At 39.8% G+C, this 26,262-nt stretch overlaps 1 protein-coding gene across 3 annotated transcripts in view; it reads right to left on the reverse strand.

The window, feature by feature from the left end:
• The window catches only part of PAX3 (paired box 3), a gene marked incomplete at both ends in the record, with an annotated part of 93,891 nt that overhangs the window by 28,552 nt on the left and 39,077 nt on the right, over nt 1-26,262 (reverse strand). For all 3 annotated transcript variants that reach the window (XM_081242269.1, XM_081242271.1, XM_081242270.1), the window contains one exon: nt 1,338-1,543. In XM_081242269.1, the coding sequence (XP_081098395.1) occupies nt 1,338-1,543 (206 nt within the window). The remainder of the gene's footprint in view (nt 1-1,337; nt 1,544-26,262) is intronic.

Here is a 26,262-nt window from a genome sequence, read left to right on the forward strand (position 1 = left end):
GGAGAGGTAGTTCCATGCTTATGGGAAAGTGTTGATCAATCTGGAGACCACATCAACTGCCTAGTTCGCTGCTGAGTCCCCAGGCTCACTCTAACTATGAACATCAAGTATCTGGCAATAACATGACATTTCCAGATAAAGTAACTTCACTCCTGGGGCAGTAAGGGGTTCCAGGATACCCTGAGGCATTTGTAATCTTTCCAACCACGCTTTACTACCTTGAGAAGAAAGTTCATTATTCATAATGAAACATGATTCTATCACTCAATAGAAACATATTACACCAAAGTAGCCTCTCCAGAGGGTTCAGAACACTTCTGAGTTGAAAAGATAATTTAAAATGTTCTTTAAATAATATAGTTACTTGAAATGCTTCTAGACTTAAAGGAAGGGATTTTACCTTATATAACTTTGCACATCTTCATAATTGAAAGGCCATAGGGAGGAAGTGTATGGAATCCAATTACCTCGATCACTTACTAGCTACATGACTTTGGGTAGCTACTTACACAGTCTGAGTCTCAGTTTCCTCATCTATAAATTGGGGATATTAATAGCACCAATCTAGGGTTTTAATGGTGAGTAAATGAATTAATTCTTGTAAAGCATTTAGAACAGTGCCTGGCACAGAGTAACCACTCAAAATTTTGCTATTATCTATGTACCACCCCCAAAGTCTATACAGTGCTTGGTACATAACAAGGATTCCTGAAATGATGAATAAATAATGTGAATTGACACCCTTCTCTGTGATATATCTGATATAATTACATTCTCCTCGTAATGACAACCAAAGTGTAAAATAAGAACGTATACTTTCATAAATACAAAAAAAATACTAAGAATACAAAGAAAGCTAATTAAATGGATCACAGTTTTAAATCTATACATATAAAATACTTGTATCAAATAATATGATAGAAAAGAAGCCAAATATAGCCATCACATCAATAAATTTAATTGGACTTATCAACCTATTAAGAGGAAAAGGAAAACTTTCTGACTGGTTAGCAAAGTAATATGTTGCTATATACCACAGACATACCTCGGGGGAGATGGCGGGGCAGGGGGCGAGGGGGGTGTTGGCAGGAGGTACTTGGACCAAGCACATGCAATAAAACGGAAATGGAGATCATGATGTTATCACGACAAGGCGAAATATGAAGGAAAGAAATGAGAGAGAAAGGAAGAACTTTATAATGTGAGAGGCTGCCGTTCACAATCAAGGTCCATTCCTGATATATTTACTTTCTTGGCCTGAAATATGCTTTAGAGGAGAAGACACTCTTGTTTCCTGTGTGGGTTTAAGCAGGACGGGGATGTTTGGACGTCAGTACCTGTACTCGGGCCTCGGTGAGCTTTGCCCTCTGGGCCAGTTCCTCCCTAGTGTAAATATCAGGATAGTGAGTTCTTTCAAAAGCCCGTTCCAGTTCTTCAAGCTGCTCTGCTGTGAAAGTGGTCCGGCTCCTGCGCTGTTTCCTCTTGAGCGGTAAATCTGGTTCAGAGTCGATGTCAGAGCCTTCATCTGATTGGGGTGCCGAGGCTAAAAGCACAGGAGAAAAAAAGTGATCAAATGTGAATCAGAAAACAAGTCTGGGGAGTTCACTGGTGGCTGAGCGGTGAGGATTCAGCACTGTCACTGCCATGGCCCGGGTTCGATACCTGGTTAAGGAACTGAGATCACGCAAGCTTCTTGGAGCATCCAAAATATGAAAAAAAACAAAAACAGTCTGACCAAGCTATAATGATTCAAATCCTAGTCTAAAGTACATTCCCAATGTCCTCCCACTGACACAAAGCCCCTCCTTGCAGTATTACATTATTAAATGGTATTTAATCTCTTCCCCTATCCCATCTCCAAGGCCCCCAGGCAGAAATAATTGCTCTCTGCATCTGTCATTCTAAGCCCATTATGAGCTCTTAGAAAGCAGAGACAGGCCTTACTCCATTTTTCTGGCCCATGTCCTTAGCCTTTAATGGGTACTCCGTTCTTGTCTAATAAATGAATCACATTTAATTTGGTTCCTGATCAATCTTCACCAGCTTTTAGACCAGGAAAAAATTTGTTAAAAAGTGATTTTTTAAAATTACTATTCCAAAACTGACTTCATATCTAAAAAGGCAATAATCGTAAACTAGTGCAGGATTCCTATAAATTTGTAGACTGTACCGCTCCTATAAGAAACACCGTGTTAAATTTACTATCTCATTGTCAGATATTAGGAAATGCTTTAAGGAGAGTTTAGATATTGTTAAAGCAAATCTCAAGAACAGACTCAGGAAGAAGCGGGCATAGTCTACTGAACTGTTTCTAAACAGAAGTTCAGAATCTGGGTCTGATAGGCAGCTGCTTAGGACCACTGCCTAGTTTGAGGAGTGCAGTGCAAAATAAAAACGCAGGACCCCCGTGTTCACAAGTTATCACGAATTTCAAGATGGCAACTACAGAGCATAAAACTAAGCACAGGTCCTTCTGCACATGGGGCCCTGAGCGACTGCATAGGCCACACGTCCCTGAAGCCAGCCTTGCTACAGGCGCCCTCCTCACCAAAGCTTGAATTTGCCTGTATGAGCACGCATCAAGGAAGGAGACCTTCCAGTTTTAGTTTTTTTTTTTTTGGCCGTGCCACACGGCATGCGGGATCCAAGCTCCCCGACCAGGGATTGAACCCGCGTCCCCTGCAGTGAAAGCGTGGCGTCTTAACCACTGGACCGCCGGGGAAGGCCCGACCTTCCAGTTTTAGTATGCAGGCGCCCAAGAAACTGGAGGAGGAGCTGGGAAATTAAGTAGAAATTTGCATTAATGATGCAATTTGGTGTCTGTGAGTTATGACAGTAGAGGCTACCTGTTGGCCAATAGCAGGTTCTTCAGCTTGAGGATGCACCAGACACAGGGCTCTCCGTAGGAGAGCAGCCCCCTCCCAGAGGCCTGGACCTCAGGACAGTGGCAGAGGTTGGCAGAGGGCTCCCAGGCCACAGACTCTGAGTGTAGCGTGGGAGCCAGAGCAGCCTTGCCCCTGAACACATGCAAATGCTCTCAAAACTTCCAAATAACTGGAGGATCCTCTGGGGAAGAGGCTGAGGTGTGCTGTCAGCGGATGAGGAGAGAAAGCCAGAAAATTGTAGATGACTAATGTCAATGTCAAGGTAACTCATTTGCACCCTCAGGCTGGTAGAACCTGGGGAAATGCAGGAAGTGCTAGAAGCAATCCTAAAATGAAGTATCTCCTATACTACTAATTCTCTTTTCTCTTAAGCTCAAACTTGATTCTGCCCTATAGAAATTTAAAATTTCATTTTACTTCAGTATAAATTCTAAGCTGCCCCAAAAGGTACACATCCAAAATAACCCACAAATATAATTTTAAGTCTTCTAATATTTTAGTACTTCTACATTTTATTCACATTCAAATACTGTGAAATTAAGCGAGTGAATTAATAATATATATGACAAATCAAAGAAAACCAATACTGGCACGTAAAAGCAAAAGGGAATTATAATATGTAATGCTCTACTGTATGTTAGCCATTATGCTTGGCTTTTCAATTATGTTATCTAATTTAATGTAAAATGGTCTAATTTAATATAAATCTTATTTTAGGAAATTTTAGTATTAACTGAAAGAAAGAAAAATAGACTTTAAGTATGCTAACATTTTACAGGAGTATTAACATGCTAAGAAATATGTCATTCATTGCATTATAAACTTCAAAAGCAGCCAATACAACTTACATGTGTATACCTTTAATAAACGTGAACCAAATTAAAAGAACAATAATTTGTGCCTAATTGTAGGGCAGTGGTTCTCAAACCTCTGGAGCATCAGAATCACTGGAAAAACCTGTTAAAAACCAGATGGCTGTCCCCTCTTCTAATTCCATACTACGTCTGGGGTGGGCTCTGAGAATTCGCATTTTTAACACATTCCCTGGTGATTGACGCTGGTGTTACTGATTCTGGACAGACACTTTGAGAACCCTCTCTACAGAATATTTCAGATTAATTATTCACTTCCCCCTCAAAATTCCCAAGTATATAAAATATTTTCTGCCACAATTTATCCAAAAAATTGCTCCCACCTGTATTTTTTTCAGTTATAAATAATGTACTCCCCAAGAAACAGGTTACTCATTCCCCTAAGAAGAAAATAAATTTTTATAAAATGTTTTCCTTCCATGCTTCCAGTTTCTGTTGCCCTGACTTTTTGGTCTAAAGTGAATTCAGGTGAAAAACTCAACAGCATTTAAGAACTGACCAAAATCTCTCCTCTGCCTGTGAGAACCTTAAATCTTTGCTTGCACTTTCTCTTACTATGATCCCATTAGGATAACAGTATGTGGAAATTTTCATGTTCCCTTTGGGAGTCTCTGGGGCTAGTAAATCCTCCCAAGTAAATATGATGTGCCATGCACTGTCAGGTCAATTAATCAAAATCATCGCTGGTTTCTGGAGAAAAAGGGTTGCTTAGATGTACAAGTACCAACCAGAGTTAATTTTGAGGGTCAAGACCACTGTTTCACCTTAACAATTGACATCCCCCAGAATAGAAGCTCTATGAGCTCAAGACCCTTCCTTTGCCTTGTTCAGTGCTAGAATTACTGCTGGAACATAATAGGTGCTCAATAAATACATGCTGAATGAATAGAAGTACAGGAGAAAAATTAAGTTTTGAACCAAAATTCACTTTTCTATCACCATTTTACATCTTTAAAATGGAAATTCTGCGCTTATGAGTCACCCAACTACCATTTATAGATGAGCTTTGGGGCAGGGGTTGTGAATCCTTGAAAATTACTTGGAAATTCTTGCAAGTACTTGCATGCCTGAATTTTTCTAGGGAATAATTACCAATTTTTTCAAAGAGGATTGTGATTTTTAAAAAAAGATGAAGAACCACCAACAGCCAGTGATAAACAAGACTAAGAATATCTGAGTTCAATAGCACAGCCTTTACCACCAAAAATAAATTTTTCTTTAACAAGCTAGGAAATTACTACTTTTATTCCTAGACTGTTTATTCAAAAGCAATCCAAAGGTTCCATCTAACTAGGAAAAACTCCAAATAGCATCATTTTAAAGACACCGAGGAAACGATTTGCCTGATTTTTCTGCTAGAAAATTATCTGAACCAACTGATCGTTTTTGACACGATGAAGCCACAACCTTACAAGTCAATTCTAACTTTTCCCCATCTGTAAACTCCAAAAGGATGTGGGCTTTAAAAAATGTTCAGTCAGCAACCCTAGATTAACCTACCAGCTAGGAAATACTTGCTCTTTCTAAAGATGGAAACACTACCATTTCTTACACTACTCAATAGAATTAAAATATTTTTTGTGGTTTTTTAAAATTTATTTTATTTTTGGCTGCGTTGGGTCTTCATTGCCGCACGCAGGCTTTCTCTAGTTGCAGTGAGCAGGGTCTACTCTTCGTTGCAGTGTCTCAGGCTTCTCATTGCGGTGGCTTCTCTTGTTGCGGAGCACGTGCTCTAGGCAGGCGGGCTTCAGTAGTTATGGCTCACAGGTTCTAGAGCGCAGGCTCAGTAGTTGTGGCGCACGGGCTTAGTTGCTCCGCAGCATGTGGGATCTTCCTGGACCAGGGCTCGAACCCATGTCCCCTGCATTGGCAGGCAGATTCTTAACCACTGCACCACCAGGGAAGCCCTAAAATGTATTATTTACACAGAACATGGTTCACAATAATGTCCTAAATTTGAATCATTCAGTTTTTACCAAAAACAAGTCTAAAACTTAAATCCCATTTTAATGGCACAAATTAAATCAATCTGTTGAAGTTCTATTTTACATATTTAACTTTACTCAAGATACTGGAATAAATTCGATACTAGATACCAAGTATGTAATCTTGCTAAATATTTCAGCAAAGTAAAAACAAGGCCTTTCTTTCAGACAGCTTGACAGAAAGAAATTATTTTTTTTCTGTGAATAATATTTAAGCTATGACTTGAAAACTACAAGCAGTGTTAGCAAGACAGTTATCTAAATGTTAATAAATTGCCAGGACATAGCAACTAGATTAAATATAATTTCTTCAGCCTCTTTATACTGTCTGGCCTTGATATTAAAGGGAGACTTTCATACATTTAAGTTGCTCAGTTACATTCTACACCTGCCTTCACAAAGTTTGCTTTACTGTTCTTTAGAGATATTGTCCCCTAATTTGAAATTCCAGAATAGTTCTCATAAGAAAATCCATATCAGTACATAATACATGGTCCTTTAAGTGGAGATTTTATTGTTTTAATTGCATAAAAATTCTCAGATTTTATCCCAATCCATATTCTTATCAGACTCTGAAAGTTTTGATTCTATTACCAAAACCCCTTCACAATCCATTCTCTGACTTAAACATTTGTTTAACTCAATGTCGCCAATGAACCTGGAGCAAACCTTACCAAGAGGTGGAGAATTTCTCTCCTTTCCTTACATAACTACACAAAAACCCATGAAGTAAATACTCACCCCAGAAAAAGGAAAGAAAGATTCAGAGAGGTTATTCGGGTCACACAACTTGGAAACTGGGATTTGACCCAGGTTTATGGGACTTCAGAGAACTCTCTCTCATCTAGCCTGGAGTGTTCTAAATAGGTGTTGAGTTTCTTTATCACAAACACACACACACACACACACACAAACAGTCCTTTTGAAGAGGAATACAGGAAACACACCAAAACAGGAATCCCAATGTAAATCATTTAGCTGATTGCCACTACTATTCTTATTTGTCCCAAATTTTCAAAACTTCTTAGAACCAAATGAAATTGACAGAAATACAACAGTTTAATCAATAGTATATGCCAAATCAATTTCCCAATTGAATTTAATTCAACAGATATTTATTGAATTCTTTATATATTCAAAGTATAGATGTTTAACAACAATAAAGCACTAAGAAATTGATCAATTTTCCAAGATATTGAATGAATTTAAGAAATTAAAGCAGTCAGTCTGACCATGTGCAGTCTCCATTAATAATCATCACAGACCCTTAGTTCTAAGATCCAGGGTCAATAGGGAAATACTATTGTCCACAAGCAGTAGAACTGATCGCTCTGTTTATATCTTTATTAAAGTCTTCTTTTTTGATATAAAAGGCACCTTAGTGAAAGGATATCAAGAGCTGTAAAGTAACCTCAAATTCTTTTTAGGCAAAAGCGCAGGAATAAAAACTTGAAACCTGTTGGGATATTCACAAGTTATTCAGCAGAAACCTCAGCGTGATCACCGGGAAAATGTCACCTCTCACCCAGGTGCCTGAGTGTTTCGACTCTGTGCTTTATTCCTAACTTTAAAAGAAGTTCATTTCTTCTTTTTCTATGTTAAGCTAATTCTAGGTCTTAGGAGCAAAATTTTTAGTTATCCCAATCATCTCACATTAACTCCCCAAATCAGCCTTGGGAAAATGGACATTTTCTGCTTAAAGAAAAAAAAAAAAGATCAAGCATAGGCAACAATCATACCCCATAGGATTACAAATTCTTCTTTCGGAAACAAATCAAACTGGGAGGAGAAGGCAGAAGTATTACCACCAGCGGACCAACCATGAAGTTTAATTAAAGAAGGAATTACAGAATTAGAGAGTATGTCTTTGTCCGTTAACCCCTTGTGACCTCTTCTATAGCCTCAGGAAATATTTCATCCTAGTTAATGCTATTATACATGAGATCTTACCTCAATTTTATAGGGATTTAGTCACGTGGAATTCTATAATTATTGGTTTCCAGACCAGTATAATTCAGAGATGGGAGACAGGCAAAAAATGGAGAACCCAAATCATTCACAAGCATGCATTTGGCACACTGTCTTTCTTCTCAGCAAGACTTTTCATTTGAATAATTAAAGAATCAAAACATGACAACCATTTAAACTCTATGTTTTCCCCAGATATAACACAATGCAATTTACAGACACGGGAGGAGGTGGGGGGAATCTCTCTCTGCAGGTTTCGAGGCTGAACTTCCTTGGTCAACTGTCATTTATTCTAAGACAGCCTCAGACCAAATCAGATGGTCGTCCCATCTGTACTAACCTTTCCGAGCTAAACCTGTCAGCGTCGGCACTCAAAGCTATGTTCCACCGATGAAAGAACAAGATAAAAATAAAAATCATGCCTAAGAGCCCCACAAGGTGGTTTCACCCTGTGTCAGACAGCTTGAGGGTATTTCAGAAGTATATCCCATGAGGTCTTTAACAGGTCAACTTGAAGTTGGATGTACTTACTTGGCTAATTGTAGAATGTCTCCTGTGTTTGTGAGTTTTACCATTCAACACGAAGGGGACAATGGGACAAATAACTGTTTTCTGATCTGAAATAGCCCTTTTACACTGAGAGAGATGTGAATGACCTCTCTCGTGTTTACTCGGGTGAAAACCAGGAAGAGTCTGATATTCCCTCACAGACCCAGAGTAAATGACAAATGACACTTTCCCTTTGTGATCTTTGGGATTTTTGTTGACTTATTTGGAGGCTTTTGTTGGATCCCAAGAAATGGCCTGTGGCCGAGGCCTATTCTACCGATTTCCACGCTCCATCTGTGGAATCCATCAATGGAGCGTTTACCCTCATTCAGGGCTCTGACACCTGCCTGGCAGGGAGCAGCAGACACAAAGAAAGCCGGAGTGGATGAGAAAGGGGAGGTTGGGTGTTTTTTTTTTTCCAGAGGAGGGAGGAGGGGGAGGTTGAAATGGAAGCACAGTAGGGGTTAATCCAAGCCAGTTGAGAGACTTCAGCACCTGGAAGCTTCTCTGCCACATTAATTCACAAGCTAAGAAGTAATCGGCAACATTATTTTTTTAATGTTTTTAAATTGTATATACGTCAAGAGAAGGAAAAAAGAAGAGACCCCGCTGAAAGGAACAAACCAAAGATTTACAACAAAATCCTAAAGTAGATCTAGAAAGCGTGTGTGACCTAACAAACTCTCGAGCTATCTAATGAACTTTCCAGAATTCCTAACTCAGAACTAGGATTTGAGTAATTGTGACCATGATGGTTGATAAACTAGGAGAGAGAGTTTATAACCTGATCAGTGGCCTCTTGGGTGTGTGTGGTGGGTGGGGGGGACGGTCAGGGGGTCTTGTTTTGCCTTTATTGCCTCTACAACTTCTCCCCCAATTTGCCAGCCCAAAAATCTTTAGCAAGTGCAAAAAAAAAAAAAAAGCAGGACAGTGTATGGCAAGGATATTCTGGGCTCTCTCGGAAAGGTTCTTTTAAGAACTCTAAATCTAATTAAGACCCTCCAGCCATTCACCTACTCTTGTTCCCGCCCAGCAGTCCCCATTTGGGGGCTGCAGAAATGTAACGCCGGTCCCCTCCCCTCTGACCCAAGCCCTTCCCTCGGAAGCTGCCTTCTCACAGCACGGGGTCATTAGAAGGAAAATAAGCTCCTGCCAGGTTGGTGCTAATCAAAATAGCGCAAATAAACCCTGACACTCAACAACTCCCCGAGTCCCTGCTGCCCTGGGAGGAGAGTACAGATTGGTTATGAATATGGCCGGCCGCGGGGGCAGTCCAGGAGGGCCGTGTGTGCTCCAGGGCCCGAGAGTGACTTGAAATGCACAACATGGACCATTGGGTGTTTATTTAAGATAAGGGCTGACAAGCAGAGGCTGGCTGAACGGCCAAGCTGCCTCCGAGGCAATGAGCTGCATGGCCCTAAAGACCCCGGATCCTGAGGTTCCAATAACATTGAATTTCAGGTGCGTGTTGGATCTCTATTCACGTTACACTGAGGAAATGTTACACTGAGGAAATGTAATCCGGTGGAGTTCTCTCCTAACAGCCACTACCTGACCATTAGTCACTTAAAAGGCCTCCTTTGTAACAATACAGCTAGAAAAAAAGGCTATTTCTCCTTATTGCAGCCCCCGCTAGTGATTATTTTTAGTAGCTGTATTCGTTGATGTGTTTAAGTAAAAACATGTTTGTGCCCTTTCTTTTCCCCGACACAAGCAACATGTTGCTTAAAGGAGCCACAAAATCCCAACCAAACTACTGTTTCAGCACCTCCTTCCAAAGGCATAAAGTGAAGAAGGAATCATGACTACTTTGGGGGACCCTGACAGTGACCCAGATTAACCCAGATTTACGTGTGTGTAACAAGAATCCCTTTAACGAAGTGAATCTCTCTCATCAAGCAAAGATGAAGCCACACTTCCCTACCTGACCCCTGCAAATGATTTCTACTCGCAAATATTTGTCTTAAATGGCTTTTTGAAACTTCGTGGTAACCACCACCAGCGTATTTCAAAGAGAAAAAAAGAGGAAAGCCCCAAGAAAATGTGTTGCTATTCAATTAGGAAAACTGATTAGTTAACTAATTAGTCAGCTAACAGCTTTCTAAGAATAGTCTCCCCTGATAAGAACTTTCCTCCCTCAAGAGCTTAAAAGTCAGTCATAATTAAAATTAAGAGCCAGAGCTCTCTCTGTGCTCAAGTCTCCGTGTCTCTAAAAGCAGTAAGCTAGGTTTTGGTTTACTGGGATTGTATTGCAGGGAGCAAAGAAAGGTAATTTGCACACTGAAGGGGAACAGGAAAACAGTAGTTCTTGTGAAAGGAAAAGGGCCAAGTGACTTTTATTTACAATTGCCAAGAGAGAGGCCATTATTGACCATATGTGCCACAATTGCCCTCTTATCACGGGCTGGCCATCATGTCCTTTGGGAGCTGTTAATGAACTGGGTAATTGAGCTGCTGACATGTGTTACCAAAACAAAACAATAGGAAGAAGAGACAAATGAACATTTTATTTGCCAATCAGAGTAGGTTCAGCTTTTCAGGGAGCTGCAGCTAAGTAACTGACTGAATACATAAAACAGTGCATTGAAAGCAAGCAGATGCAGACACAATAATAGTTAACTGACAGCTTATGGCCCATCTGTGCTTAACATTTTGTTAGAGAAATTACTTGACTTGCTAAAGAGACAAGTCATACATCTGCCCCAAGTGCTGCATTATAAGAGATAAATCATTAGCTAAACTGTTTCATGACAATGAAAATGACAATGCTTATTAACAGTTATGCTGGGATATTTTGTCAGCACAGCTTGACACAGTTATTACTTACTAAAAGTGTGACAACTCATAGATATTCAATGGAATTGAGTTAGGAAAGAAAATCAGGACAGCAAACATTTTGAAAGAACAATAGGCATTTTTAATCTCTCAGGATTAAATATGCATTTCTAAGATGTTATGAATGAAAAAAATAAATCCATGAAATAGAACATAAGATCTTGTTCCATATAGTAATTATATATCTTTCTTCCATTTACACCTTATTTATGCACAACTGTAGAATATTGGAAATGCTCTCGTTCTGGGTTGCTTACCATTCATATCACCAATGATATCAGTTTAAGAAATAATTGTGGCTAGCCATTTTACTTTCCCAAACATACCTTCTTTTCCTCCTTTGGGAAAATATTTCTCTAATAGGGAGAGAAAAACCATGTTGCAAAACACCCACTTTATGAGGAGATTTAGCTTATGTTTTTGTTACTGCATCTGAATTGATACCATATTTTTTGGTCCAAGTGTAGAACAGCTTAATTCTGAAATCATTTTTATGTAAACTGGTTAATTAGAGGCAGAACATGGATCTCTCAAAGCCCTTCTTGTGATAGTTCCTTCAACATTCTGGCAAAATCACCTCCATAATAGTAATAATGATATAAGAAAAGCTGCTATTCACTGATTTACTGACAGCTTACTAAAGCCAACCACTGCTTCCAACGTTCTTTATGTGCATTTTCTTTCATCATTACCAAAACCCTATTGGAATATTGTCATCCCCATTTTACAGATGAGAAAAAAATGAGGTCTCAAGAGTAATGTAACCTACCTGATCAATGAGAACTAAGAGAGGCTACCCAAATATAAGATCAATGATTAACACTGTTATTTGAGGAACAGGTCCGTTAAACCATTGATGTGGGTTGAAAAAAAAATGGCCAGTATCGTCACATTTTTCTTCCAAGTCACAGTCAACCCTATAAATCCGTTGTGAAAACATGACCATAAAGGGTGAGTGATATTTTCCATGGTGGTTGGTGTATGTGAAATTATGTTACATACAGTTACTAAGAAAGAATTCTGGCTATGAAACCCAAACCTTAACTATATTTACAGAGCTTTAAATAAGACACAATTGACAGAGAACCATCCTGCCTTTGTTTTCCACTATCGAATATTTTTGCTATTGTGTGCATCGGTCATTTAAAAGTCATTTAAAAGTCATTTAAAAATAAACTAAGGCTGAATATATGAAAGAGGTGACCAGTTACACAAAGAGCCTTTCAGCAGGTAGAAAACAAAAGAATGCTTTTGCCACCCTTATGAGGACAAGATAACCCAAGACACACAAAACCTAAACAACTAAACTTTGTCAGGATTAGCATGACTTGGAGATGTTTGGAAAGGAGAAGAAAGGCAGATTAAAGAAGAAAGTTAAATACTACATTTTTTGTGCCAGAAACCAACCAAAGGAGTTAAGAAGATAAATGACTAAGAGACCTGAAGTACCAAAGCAAAACATTTACAGAATTTCAGAATCAAAGGAAGCAACTTTTGGCCAGTCCCTTCATTTTGCAGTTGAAGCTCAGAAAGAGCAAGTAGGGTTGCCCCAAATCACACATCTTTCAGTAAACATTTACTGAGTGCCTAAGATTTGGCTGATATCGTCCTTGGCACCAGGCATGCGAATATGAATAATGTATGGAGCTTAAACTCAGAAAGTAAAACTCAAATCACCTTACTCCCTCTCCAGTGCTCTTTCCAGTGAGTCAAAGTAAAGTATCAGTATATACGGAAGATAATCCAGCCATGCCCTGCAGCAACAGGAAGATTAAGTGGTCTCTCAAGGCTGAAAAACCTAGATACATTATTTACTAAATAACAGAGCCATAGATTCTGTGAGCCTGTGATCTTTAATACAGAGATCAAATTAATACATAAATGCTTTAACTGACACCTCCCATATGGTATTTCAAGATTGTTTCTTTGCTTTCCGTTTTCTATTGGTTCCAAAAGGAAGAAAAGAGGCAGTACAGGAAGCTTGTTTTGAAAATCCAAATCTTATCTGGGTCAATTATTGCTTGTTGGAAGATAGAAAGAGGTAATAACTGAACATAAATGAAAGAGGAAACTTTTCCTGGAGGCAAAAGAGAAGGCTGAGCTTAATTCTCCCTGGCAAACGCATTAGTAGCAACATCAAGGTCATCATCAGAAATCACTCATGGGAGACCTACGGTGCAAGTAGTACTTTGCTAGAGGCTGGGAGGAAAGGGATAATGAAGAAGAGAGTGGGATTTCTCTCCTTCATCCTGCAAAGGTGTGGTGCTTCCAAATTAGTGTCATATCCCACCAGAGGACCCCAGGAGGAACTGGCAAACCAGTCGAGATGACTAAGCAGATAATGTAAATGATACATCACTGTCCTTGGTTAAATAGGGATGGCTGATTTTTGAAATTTTGTTTTCTTCTCTTTGCAACTAAGCAACAGTCACCGTTGAATTCAGAAGAGATGATACCAAAGGCTGGAGCAAACTAAGCAGTAAGCCATGGTAGAAGACCCCCGGCTCTAGAGACACGCCAATCTACTTCAAATGCCCACCTGGCCACTTCCTCTCTGATGTGGGGCAAGCTGCTTTAACACTCTGACTCAGTTCGTTCATTAGTAAAATGTGGTTTAAAACATATGCTTCAAAGACTGGTTTTAAGGAAAGAAGAGCTTGTGAAGCACAGAACAGCTCCTGATGTGCAATATATCCTCCGAAAATGTAGCCCTCTGCATCCCTTCACCTTCATATTATCCAACCCCACCGGGCATTAAAAAAATATATACCATGATAAAAATGCTCTCTAAGTTCTAAGACTCAGAGAGAAACACAATCACCAAAACTTTGAAGATGTATGTAGCATTTCCTGATTTTGTGAAATAAGAGCATCCTCCTATCTCCCATCTGCTTCCCCTTCTCAAGATCCTGCCCATCATCAACCAGTATATACATATCCACTTAAAAAGGCTATTCAGTTCTTGCTGCATTTCCAATTCCCTTAAAAATCTAAAACGTAGCCCAGGATACTCTACGCCTCCTGGCCCAGGGCACAGGTCTGTGCTGTGGGATCAATGATTACGGTAGCGAGGAAAGTAAATAAATCCTGTGCTCCCAAATACCTCAAGGCTTAAACGAGAAGGCTGAGCTTAACAAAAATCAGGCAAACAGCCTAAAAGAAATTAAGTATACTTGACCCTCTCCTTTATGCCAACATTCATTTCGATTTCCATGGGGAAGAACCTTGAGTATGTCTGCTTGGAGGCAAATTCTCATCTTCAATTGTGTCTACTGATATGAATCTATATAGGCAAAATGAAGCATAGTTTTGACCAATTCACCATCTTCTCATTTTGATCAGTGGCCACAACCAATGTGAATAGGTCAGGTACCCAACTCCAGAAAAGAAAAAAAAAAAATCAAGAACTCCTTCAGAAGCAGGCTTCTGTGTGAATTGTTGGGCAACTGCCTTTCCTCTCCACATTAGCTTTCCAGGAACTATCTTGCAGAGCTGGAAGGAAATGAATAAGGAAGTTTTAGGTAGGAGAGAGTAAGGGAGGGGAGGACAGAAGAGGAAAGAACAGAAAAGATGAGGGTCAACTTTCCTTCCTCATAATGAAGAGTAATAACACAATAAGTGATTTCAGAGTTAGTGGGTTGACCCCAGGCACTCCTTTCTCCAAAAGGCTCTGATGACAAGTCTTGTTGAGTCAGGAAGGCCTGCTCGCCCAGAATGGGGAGGGCAGAGGGTAAGGGTCTGAAAATGCGTCCTGATCTTTGGCAGCTTTGAATAAATTAAGGAGCCTTCTGGATGTGGACCAAATGTAGTCCTACTCACCTTCCCACCCACACCAGCCAGTAACTTTAACTGGAAGTCACCCCATCAATATGTAAGGATAATGCCAGCATTTAAAGACTATGTTGCCAATTTAGTTCAAAGTGAAGCCCTACTCTTCGTCACCCAATTGTAAGTTTATTCCCAGGAAGAGTTTCTTGGACAAAATACATTTTTGTATTTTGTGGTGGATTTTTGACTTTACATTATAAAAGTAAATTACATTATAAAATAAAATTTGAGCAGTGTCTACAATTAGAGATTAGATTGCATAAATGGATGGGTGGACGGATGCATAGTTGGATGGATAGATGGATGCATGAATGTATAGCTGGATCAAGAGAGAGATATACATTGGCCAGTCTCCTTTACGGTATTTCTTTCCATTCTTCTGTTCCATGTATATTATTAACGAAATATAAGTTTTTAATAAAAACCCTCTCTTGATTAGCTACACAATTAAAAAGTAAATACATTTTTTTCCTCCAGCAAGTATGCAAATGAATTTGTTGTTTTAGAATAACAACCAAATTGTTCGGTTGGTAGTATTGTTGATATGTGAAAATTTCACTTGAGTTCTGAGGTTATGTAGGGTGCTTCCAATTTGCTCATCGGACACTTGCAGATACATTTGAATGTACAAATATAAGCATTTGCCCATATGAGGACCGAGATAAATGACGTGTATTCAAACTGCATTCACATGTGAATGCAGTTATACAATTCACTCAAACAAGCACTGAAGCCACTGTCATACATCTCTCTCTCCACTCTCACAGTAAGTAAGCCACAGTTTTAAGAAAGCTTTTCAAAGGCCTGAGTCATCAAAGGTGGTTGTCCTTACTGACCATCCTCCCAAATCCTCATCCCCATTTCCAACCATGATGCAATTATGTAAGAGGGGGCCCTTAAAATGCTTTCTTCCTGGTAGAAGAAACCAGGGCAGGATCAGTGTGTGAAGGTCTGAGCATAAGATGGGTATAAAGAGAGACAGTGGCTAGAGAAGAAAACCAACAGAAGAAAACCAACTGAAACAGGAAGATGATGATCCAGGTAACTAACATGTAAATTGCAGGGGAAAAATGAGGAATATTGTTTAAAATATTTTTTCCACTACTTGCTAGAGATGTTCATGTTTTGTATTAAATGCGCTGCTTAGCACAGAATTTTTAAAGCTGGAAATTACTTTAAAAATCATCACGATTTACCTTACTGATAAAAAAAATAATAACTGAGTTTCAAATGAATGAAATGGTACCTCTATCATCATCTGGCTTGTTAGTGACAGAGTTAAATCTCAAACCTAGGTCTTCAAATTCTAAATTCTGTTTCTTTTCTCTGTATCACACTATCAACTCATAATTTTCTGTGGATCTGTGGGTGAAGCGACTTCTATTTTCTGATCAACTATGGTAGGTAGAAAACTTCTCCCAGATGCACTGAATCCAAAAATTAATGAAATGAGATGAAGCACTTTGGGCTCAAATTGGGCTAAGATGGAAAAAAATATCTAGCAACTCAACCATTATACGTACATTTAATCATTATATGATTCTGTTTTTTTCTGATTATTAAAGTTCTTTACCTCATTATATCTTTGTAACAATTCTGTGAGTTAGAAATTAGTATCCTTGTTTCTCAAATGAAGTTGATACTCAGAGTGTTTAAAAGGACTTGCCCAAAGTCTCAGCAAGCCAATAAGTTTCCAGAATTAAGGAGATAATCACCAATCTTCACTCTAAAATGCATAAGAATGATTTCTAGATCATCTATTTCTTAGTATCATTCACAAATTTCTTTGCTCAAGTAACATGTATATTCAAATACCAAGCACTAATAACCAATTTTTACAAGAAATAATGACTAATATATTCCTGAATAAATCAGCTTCAAAATGTAGAAAACTATTAATTAACATGAAGTTGAACACGTACACGAATATCTACAAAGAGTTCACCGAGTAGAGTTTAAAGTTTTCATTGGACTGAAACAAATCTACTTCCCAGAATCCTCTGTGCTTACCAAAATGGACCAAGGATTGGTCATATCTTGACTTTTCCACCTTAACTCACTGTCTGTTCTACCACCTTTCTGCCCATCTTTACACAATGTCAGGTCTCAAAACCCAGTTCCCTTCCCTGAACCTCCCAATCCTAAATACCCCTCCTTTCTCTGTACTGCAGGAGCACTTCATCTTTTCCATTCCATCGACACTTTTCCTTCCTAATTGAACTATTGACTAAATTTTCAGGTCAACCCTTTTACAACCACACATTTCTCTGACCACTTCCTCGAATGTGTATAAATTTAGTTGTATGTCCCAGTGGTGCTTTTTCATTTAAAGGGTCAAACAGTCAGAGGTCAGCAAACCAACTAATAAGTTTATACAGACAAATCTAACGAATGCAAACACCGCCTTACTAAGAGGTTTTAAGGGAACTTGGTTCTTTGCTTGCCAGTTGAGTAGTTGTGCAAGCGAAAAATTAGAGGCCATTTGAAGAGAAACAGCTATGTGTGTCAAAGTTCAATGGTTATTTAGACTGCCCTGATGCTGAGGAATTCACAAAAGAAGAGAAATTGACAGATGGTGTCATGGCTTTATCACAAAATAAGGAAAGAATAATTAAGAGAAGCATGGAGACCATTCTATCTCAATTTTTCACAGAATTCCAGTTAATTTTGGAGGCATCCAAAGGCCAGAAATAAAGAGACTCTTTCTTGGCTTCAGTGGTTACCAGTGAGAGAAAGTATACGAAAGTGTTTTGTAAACTGTAACATTCATGTAACGTATGTACTTTTGTCTTCATCATTACCACCATATCATCATTATTATTGTAATAGATAATGCAGCACCAAACTTTATGAGCCAATATTAAATTAAAGAGGCAATATATTAAGCCTTTACTTTCTACAGAAAATAAAAAATATGAGTGTATGAGGTTCTTTTCTGATAGCTTATGATATCTGCCCTTCTTTTTCTCAAATATTCTGATTTTTTTTTAATACAGGAATACAACAGCAATGTCATTCCTGTCTCAGCTTCATGCCCCTTTCCCTGAGAAAAATCTTTCTTTTCACAATGTCTTCTTCAGTCTTAGGCCTTAGGGAAGATTTACTCTCAAATCCCAGAATTCTACATATCTCCCAACAAAGGTGTTTTTCTTTTCCCCTTCCAAAAAGGTTTAAGTAAGTCCCAGCCTGCAAATACAGAGCCAGAAACAGATCCAGGCTTCGTGGGGTCTGAAGCTTTTACAATTTGGGGGGACAGGGTTCTTTAAAAATAACCCACAAAACTAGCTTATTTTTGCCTATTTTACAAAATCACATGACCATGTGACACATTTTGAGGGCCCTTTGCAAGGACTTGGAAGGACTCCTTGCCAGTAAGGGCTCTGAAGTTAGCTTCACTGTAAATCCACTTTTGCTCATAAACCTCTGGTAAAAGCAGAGAGTCCCTAAGTGCAGTGCACAAGAGAAGGACACTTTTTCTACATCCATACTTCTTGCCATGAACATAGTGTAAACATCCCTAAACAACAGCAATGAAGCCCAGTTTACCCCCCAAATAGCAGGGACAGACAAGTCAATCAATACTCATGATTGTAACCTTCTTTCATGGGGACATGGGGTTTCTTCCTCAATTCCAGTGAAATCAGCCTTCAGGGGCAGTCAGTTCATCAGCCTGTGAGCAAAGCCCATTCTATAAACTATAACAGAGTCATACAGTCATGGATAATACAGAGAACCTCATGATAAGTACAGAAAGCCATTTTGCTTTGTTTTCAAACCTTAAAGAAATGTCTTGGGAATCTGGGGCATGTCCTGGGTAGGGATCTCATGAGGCTGGTGATACCCTCATGAAATCACCACCATGAGTGTGGTTCTTCCATGTGCTTGTTCCTTACACTCATTAGCCTCAAAGCGAATGCAATTCAAATGACTTGTGAATTATTATTTAAATATTTTTTCTGCAATGAATATGTGTTACTTTTTTTTTTTTTTTTTTTTTTTTTTTTTTTTTGCGTTACATGGGCCTCTCACTGTTGTGGCCTCTCCCGTTGCGGAGCACAGGCTCCGGACGCACAGGCTCAACAGCCATGGCTCACGGGCCCAGCTGCTCCGCGGCATGTGGGATCTTCCCAGACCGGGGCACGAACCCGTGTCCCCTGCATCGGCAGGCGGACTCTCAACCACTGCGCCACCAGGGAAGCCCTGTGTTACTTTTATAGTAATGGAAATAGTTCCAGTATTGAGAGGTAACCACAAAAAACTTGGGTATTTTTATGAGAATTTGCAAACAACTTGAATCAATTCCATATTTTAACCAGGACGTGAAATCTTTTGGCACCTAAAAGATGACACTACTAGCACCCTCTTAAACTTGAAAAAAATCAGAAAAACAATCATAAGCACAACTAAAATTTCTATGCATGTTAATTAATATTGTCACATCTTGCATGGGAAATTTTGGCACCACAGAAACTGGAAAAAATTATTATGAAAAGAAAGAGGGAGGACTTCCCTGCTGGTTCAGTGGTTAAGACTCCACGCTTCCACTGCAGGGGGTGTGGGTTTGATCCCTGGTTGGGGAACTAAAATCCCACATGCTGCACGGTGCGGTCCAAAAATAGAAAAAATTAAAACTGTTTTTAAAAAAAGAAAGAGGTACTTGCACCAGATTTAGGCCAGATATAATACCCTAGAAAATGAAGTGGAAGAAATGGGGCTATTACAAAGTTACAAGGAAAAAAACTGGTTGGCTGTTTCAGGCACAAGTGCCTTATAATTTCACTTAAATATTACCTTGCATTTCTCCTTTAATTGCATCTGAAGATATGGCTTCACTCTCACCTGAGGTTTCTGAATTCTGAATATGTTATAGGACCTCACACAGTTTTACCCCAAATAACTCATTCAAGACTAAATTTCTTTATATTTCTTCACTTTAGATCAAGCACTAATTTTCACTGACCTCAGTAGTTCTAATACATTACCATCTGAGAAAGATTTCTTAAAGATGAAATTTTGCCAGGACTCCACAAAATTGAAAATGCACTTTGCATTTAAAGGACCATCTATCCCATCACTTCAATTGTCTACCAGAAGTGTTCCACTTTGAGGGTATAACCAGTCTCGGATGAATGAGGAAGGACTGTCGACACCCCATCACATGCTTAGCAACAGAACCAGATGTTGCCAACGGAACTCTAATAATGGGAATCTCCACAAACATAGATGTGGCAATAGGAGATAAAATAATACTTCCAAATTGGAGATGTAATGGTCTATAGCAGGGGTCAGCCAAACACGACCTACTACCTGTCTTTGCATGCCCTGTGATCTAAGGATGGTTTTTACATTCTTAAAGAGTTGAAAAAAATTAAAAGAAGAAAAACATCAATGCATGAAAACTAAATGAAATATTAGTGTCCATAAATAAAGTTTATTGGAACATAGCCATGCCTATTCATTTATGTATGGCCACATGTTACAAAGGAGTAGTTGTGACAGAGACCAGTGGTCCACAAAACCAAAAATATTCACTATACAGTCCTTTATAGAAAAAGGTCTATACAATAGTACCTGGTCTATACAATAACCAACATCTTATGGGTACATATTACACACCAGGTACCATGTCAAACATTTTTACTTGCTTTTGTTCATCTAATTTGCAAATTAACACCATTCCCCATTTTATGGATGAAAAAACTGAGGCACAGGAAGAGTTACTTAACTAGTATGAAGTGGAAGTAGATTTGACATAATAACTTTCTCAGGTAGATGCTTGTGTTTATGAATTCTGTGCCAAATTTCATCCTCACATTCCCTGTCACCCCCAAAGCCCACCACCACTAGCATCACCCAGGGGTAGGCAAAATATAAAACACAAACTCTCATTTTTCCCTAGCATGATGCAAGTCCCAATCCCTCTGCAGTATGCATGGAAGGATGCCCTATCCTATCTCCAGGGATGAATGAAGACAGAGTTGTGGGGGATTTTTTCCCATGAGGACCCATGTCCCTGTAATGTTACTCAGCTTTACAGAGCAAGTGCCAAACCTAATTCATGAATTAATCACACCCAAGAACCAAAGCTATTACTCAGTTCACAAGCAGATAGAGAACCAGGAAACTCTTTTAATTGATCAAGTTTCCCAGATGGTTTGAAGTCTTGCACCTATGGTTACTTTAGCTCAATGTTGACCTTGACTTTGACTTCAGACTCTTGGATTGTCTTGGATCTCCACATGAACTCAGTGACCTCTGACACAAGCCACTAGCTATACCCACAGAAATGCTAGAACCATAGTTGTCACCTGACTCCCCACTCCTATGTCCCGATGCCCCATACACAACTGGCAGGCATCCTTTTTAATCTAAGTGGCCACCACCGGGGCAGCAAATTTACCTATTTGGTAAACAAGGAAGCTAGAGGCAGCACACACACACACACAAAAAGAACTGGTATTTTACTCCCAGGATTTATTCTCAACCCAGCCCTTCAGCTGGGCAAACAGTTGCCTAAATTGTATCACCCTCAGATTTACCATCTGTTAAGGGGTAATAAAAATCCATAGGTGGGCTTCCCTGGTGGTGCAGTGGTTGAGAGTCTGCCTGCCGATGCAGGGGACATGGGTTCGTGCCCCGGTCCGGGAAGATCCCACATGCTGCGGAGCGGCTGGGCCCGTGAGCCATGGCTGCTGAGCCTGTGCGTCCGGAGCCTGTGCTCTGCAACGGGAGAGGCCACAACAGTGAGAGGCCTGCGTACCGCAAAAAAAAAAACAGTGACAAAAACTGGTGCTTCTGTCACTTATAAAAAAAAAAAAAAAAAAAAAAATCCATAGGTGATAGTAAGGAACAGATTTATAGGAGCATGAATGGACTTTGAAAAATGTGGAGAACTGAAGAAAGGTAAAATGAAAGTAAGTTATAGTTCTGAAGTATAAAATATGTATCCACATTGGACATTAGTATGCTAACTTTCTCAAACACTGAAGACATTCTAGGGTGTGATTCAGAATCCAAAACTTCATGCTAACCAAGACCCTATTTATACGAGTAACCCTAGATGATGCACCACCAGAAAGAGCAATAAAACAAGTTGTCAAAGATATAACCAGAGTCCAGATAACAGGACAGAACCTACACCATACATATGTTTAGACATACGTTTTCTTTTCCAGGAAAAAAAAAGGGATCAAAGTTTTTAATAACCTCATCACAAAATTTTTCTCTAATTCCTCAATTATTTATTCACCAAATGTTTATTTAGTGCCTACTCTACGTCCAGGTCTGTGCAAAGCAGTACACGCAGAAGGGTGAGCAGAACAGAGCTCACAGTTTAGCAAATATCAAATTAAAAAAATATCTGACATCCAATCTCCAGGAAATGCCAATTGCAAAGGTTTTTTTTCTTAATGCATAGTTTCACTTTAAGTTTTCAGTCAGACATATTAGATGGTTTACCAGATAATAGTTGGACTTCTAATCCCATTTTGTGTTCAGTGGATATATTATTTGCCTGCGGGGTGGGTAGTGATGAGGAGCTGTCACAGTCTTTTTTCACTTTACATGTTGTCAGTCTTTTCTCACCTTACATTTAGATTGTCTTTGTTGTACTGAAATATGTCTGTTCTGACATGCTTCCTCCTGCCATAAGCATTGTCCAATGCTTCAGACATATATGGTTGCTCTGAAGGTCTGAAAGTCAGGGCCTCTTAGATACCCAGAAAAACCTTTGGAAATCTGGGTTTCCCAGAGTCTCTGAGCATTATTTTATCACAAAGTCATCTCTGAGACCCATCTCAGGGTCTGCCCCTAAACTGATGTCTCCATTAAGGCCATGATTATTTAGGATGCAAGAAAGTATCGTCGCTGTCTGAGACCACTTGAAGATCTCTGAGATTTTTTTTCATATTATTTTCATATCACTTTACAGTGTAAGCGTGTCAGACATCTCAGTTAATATCAACATGCATTTATCATAAACCCTCATGTACTTAAGATTTACTATTAAACTTTCTATTCTCAACTCAGTCAGTTGGATGAGTTGCAACTCATCCAACTGAAGAGAAATAGAGATTTTGTTTTGTTCAGTAGCCAAACTCATTTACAGGTTTCATTGGGGAAAGAGGGAATGTGTAGTCTTCGAAAACATGAGTCATGGGATCTGATTTTAATACTGAAAATGAGGGAGGCAGTCCCACTCTTGAGGTTTTGTGATAGGAAATGTCTGCGCTGCCTAAATATGGTCACAGTCTCAAGGAGATGGGGGGAGGAGTATCAGGACCTCCTAGCTGGAGAGTCCTCATTAGGTGCTGAAGTTAGCACCACTATTACATGGGGATATCATGCAAATCATCTACCAGCATCCACATCAGAATCACCTGAGGTGTTTGCTAAAAATGATGATTGCTGAGCTCCACGCCAGATCTGCAAAATCGAAATCACCTGAAGATGATCCCAGAGATATTCTCTTATGCAAGAAGCCCAGAAATTAATTGTAGTAATATCTACACTTATCTAGCACTTACCATATCAGTCAAAGTTCTGAGAATTTTTTTGTATTCTAATTCAGGTTCTCTATGTATGACTCTTAGGTTCTGTGAAGTTGGACCACTGGGCTAGATTTCAGAGAAAGATGCACGTGGAGTCAAATCCCAGATCTGCCATTTTTCCGGCAGTGTGGTTGCCGGCAGGTTATTAAACCACCAGCAACCCCAGGGAACTCATATGTAAAACAGGGATAATAATTCCTATTTTGCATGGTGTTGTGATGATAGCATTTCTTATACACATAAAGTACCCAACAGAAGCGCACTAGAACTCTCCGCCGAGAGCTGACGCAGGACGCACTCTCTTCCAGGGGGCGCTCAAGTGCCCTTAAGCAAAGGTCCGCCCTTGAGCACTAATGACAAACCCGGTAGCATTCTTTACTCGCAGTTGTGAGATCCTCCCTTGAGAATGAGCAGCTCCTTCCCTATGGCTTGTGCCGGAGCCTGTCCTTGGACGCCTCAGAGCCCCTGGACTCTTTTTCTTTCTTCCGGGATCGGGACTGTGCGGTAATCAATCACATTCCAGGGGGGCAAACAGTGGAGACAGAGCTCTTAAGCGTTTTCAGAGTTTCCACGAAGGACTTTCTCTGCTCACAGAAAACCATTCTCTCCCTCCGACCAGCCCCGAGGACCCGAGGACTGGGCTCACCATCGCCTGGAAGATGCCTTGATCCGAGCAGGACCCCCTCTCGGCCGCTAATACCATCCCTCCCTCTCAGAGCCCCCTGCGGTCCCTCCTTGATCCCTCGGGCTCACACCGAGGCAGGCACTTCCTGATCTTTCCCTCCCCCTCTCCACTCCCACAGAGACAATCCCCCAGGTACAAAGACCCCCTAACCTCCTCCAGGCCCTCAGCCCGGGAGACTCGGAAACCGCGCTTTGATTTCTCTACTGCAAGGAATTAGCTTTTCTTTACTAGTAGCCTGGAAGTCTCATTTTCTCATGAATACAAAATTAAATATTGTATGTAACGGCGATGTTTAAACTAATCATCTTTTAAATTTCCTTCTCCAAAAATTCAGAAAGTGAATACCAATACGGTATCCTTATAATGTTATGCTTCAGCTACGCAACTTGTTTCAGGGAACTGACCCCATCTCGCAAAGCAGGCGTCGAATTGGATGGATTGGTTCTCCTCTCCATTTTGAAATTTTACGCTGTCCCTAGACCGACTCTACCTCTAAAGGTATTAAACTTCAGCTCAGCCTGCATCAGGGAAGTGGACCCTGCCACTGTGAGACAGTTTTGCTTAATAAGGCAAATTGGAGACAGTAAGTATAACTATTAATAGTTATAAAATGCTGTAGAGCCTGCTGGTAAAATCAGGAAAATATTCACAGAATGGGCACACACAGACACACCATGTCATAGGCTCTTTTCTTTGTGAGGAAAAACTACTAAATGGGGAAAAAAAAAACCCAAACTGTCTACATTTTGCTTCAATGTCTCCGCGTGCTGTCCCTTAACAAGGACACAAAAAATATTTGTTTACTAAAGGGCTCAGCACTTTTAGGCCTTCAGATAATCTAATTCCTCACACTCTTTGCCTGACTATTGAAGTTATGACGTCATGGTAATTCAAGCTGTATATTGTTTTCCTTTGCTTTTAACTTATACAGCTAAACAGCCGATTAATAATAGACTTTTATGTTTTAAGCATTAGCAATATGCTAGAACAATTATTTTTCCGCAGGTACCAGAAAAATTAAAACCAGCACAGCTTGCGAATTTTTAAAAATTATTATTGGAGATTTTATCACCCTAATTATAGAGACTTCTCAACGACTTCCCCTGGGAAACTGCCTATTTTCCAGACACTGTTTCAAAAACATCCTTCCATTTGTGTAGAAAAAATAATCATATTAACTACCTGTCTCGGTTCATCTTTTTGAATGCTGATCAGAATGCCTGCAGTCACTGGTCCAAATGCCCTCCCGCAATATTTTCCTAAAACAAACAACAACGAGGGATGCTGGAGAGTGGAGGGCCATTTGCATCTGAGAGCAGCGCAGACTTCGGGGCCTGCTGAGGCTTTTGTGTCCACGGGGTCTCCCCGCGTCGCCCGACCGCCGCTGCTGACCGCGTCCCCGTCCGGTCCTGGCTCGGAGTCCCCACACCACCACCACGGCCGGCCGGGCAACGTCCAGGCGGGGGACAGAAGGGGCTTTGTAACGGTATGGACGGCAAACCCTTCCGGGAAAAAGGGAAGAAAAAAAGAACCGCTTCAAGGAAGAGGAATATTCGAGAGACAACCTTCCATCCTAAAACCAACGTGATTTTCTGGAGTGCTCTCAAGAACATTTCTATTTCATGCTGAAGCAAATTAGGACTAATTCATATCACACCATCCAATTTGCGGGGGGACGGGGGCCGGTTGGCGGAGGGGGCGGCGAGGGGAGAACTATAGTGGTGGAAAGAATAGTATATTTATCTGCCCCTTACTCTGAACTTAGAAAAGGCGTCTGTGTATATAAGCTTCAATTATTTCATCTGCAAAGTGGGAATAATAATATATAATATAATAATAATATATATCTCACAGCATTGTTTTAAGGATTAAATTATATACTGTGAGGCTTTATTATTATTATCATTATTATTTCATAGTAATTATAAGTGAGAACAATTTTCTGATTTCATTATTAAATAATATTTAATAAACCTAATAGGGTAATTTTTTAAAAAAACGGAATACCTTGCCACAAATTTATTTAAATACAAAGCTTATATTCAGAACCTGAATGATGACCCTCCCCCCACCCTTTTCATTGACCTAGAGATAAACTTTGACCTG

This window comes from Mesoplodon bidens, assembly GCF_964165515.1.
Source record: "Mesoplodon bidens genome assembly, chromosome: 8".
Taxonomy (NCBI): Eukaryota; Metazoa; Chordata; class Mammalia; order Artiodactyla; family Ziphiidae; genus Mesoplodon; species Mesoplodon bidens.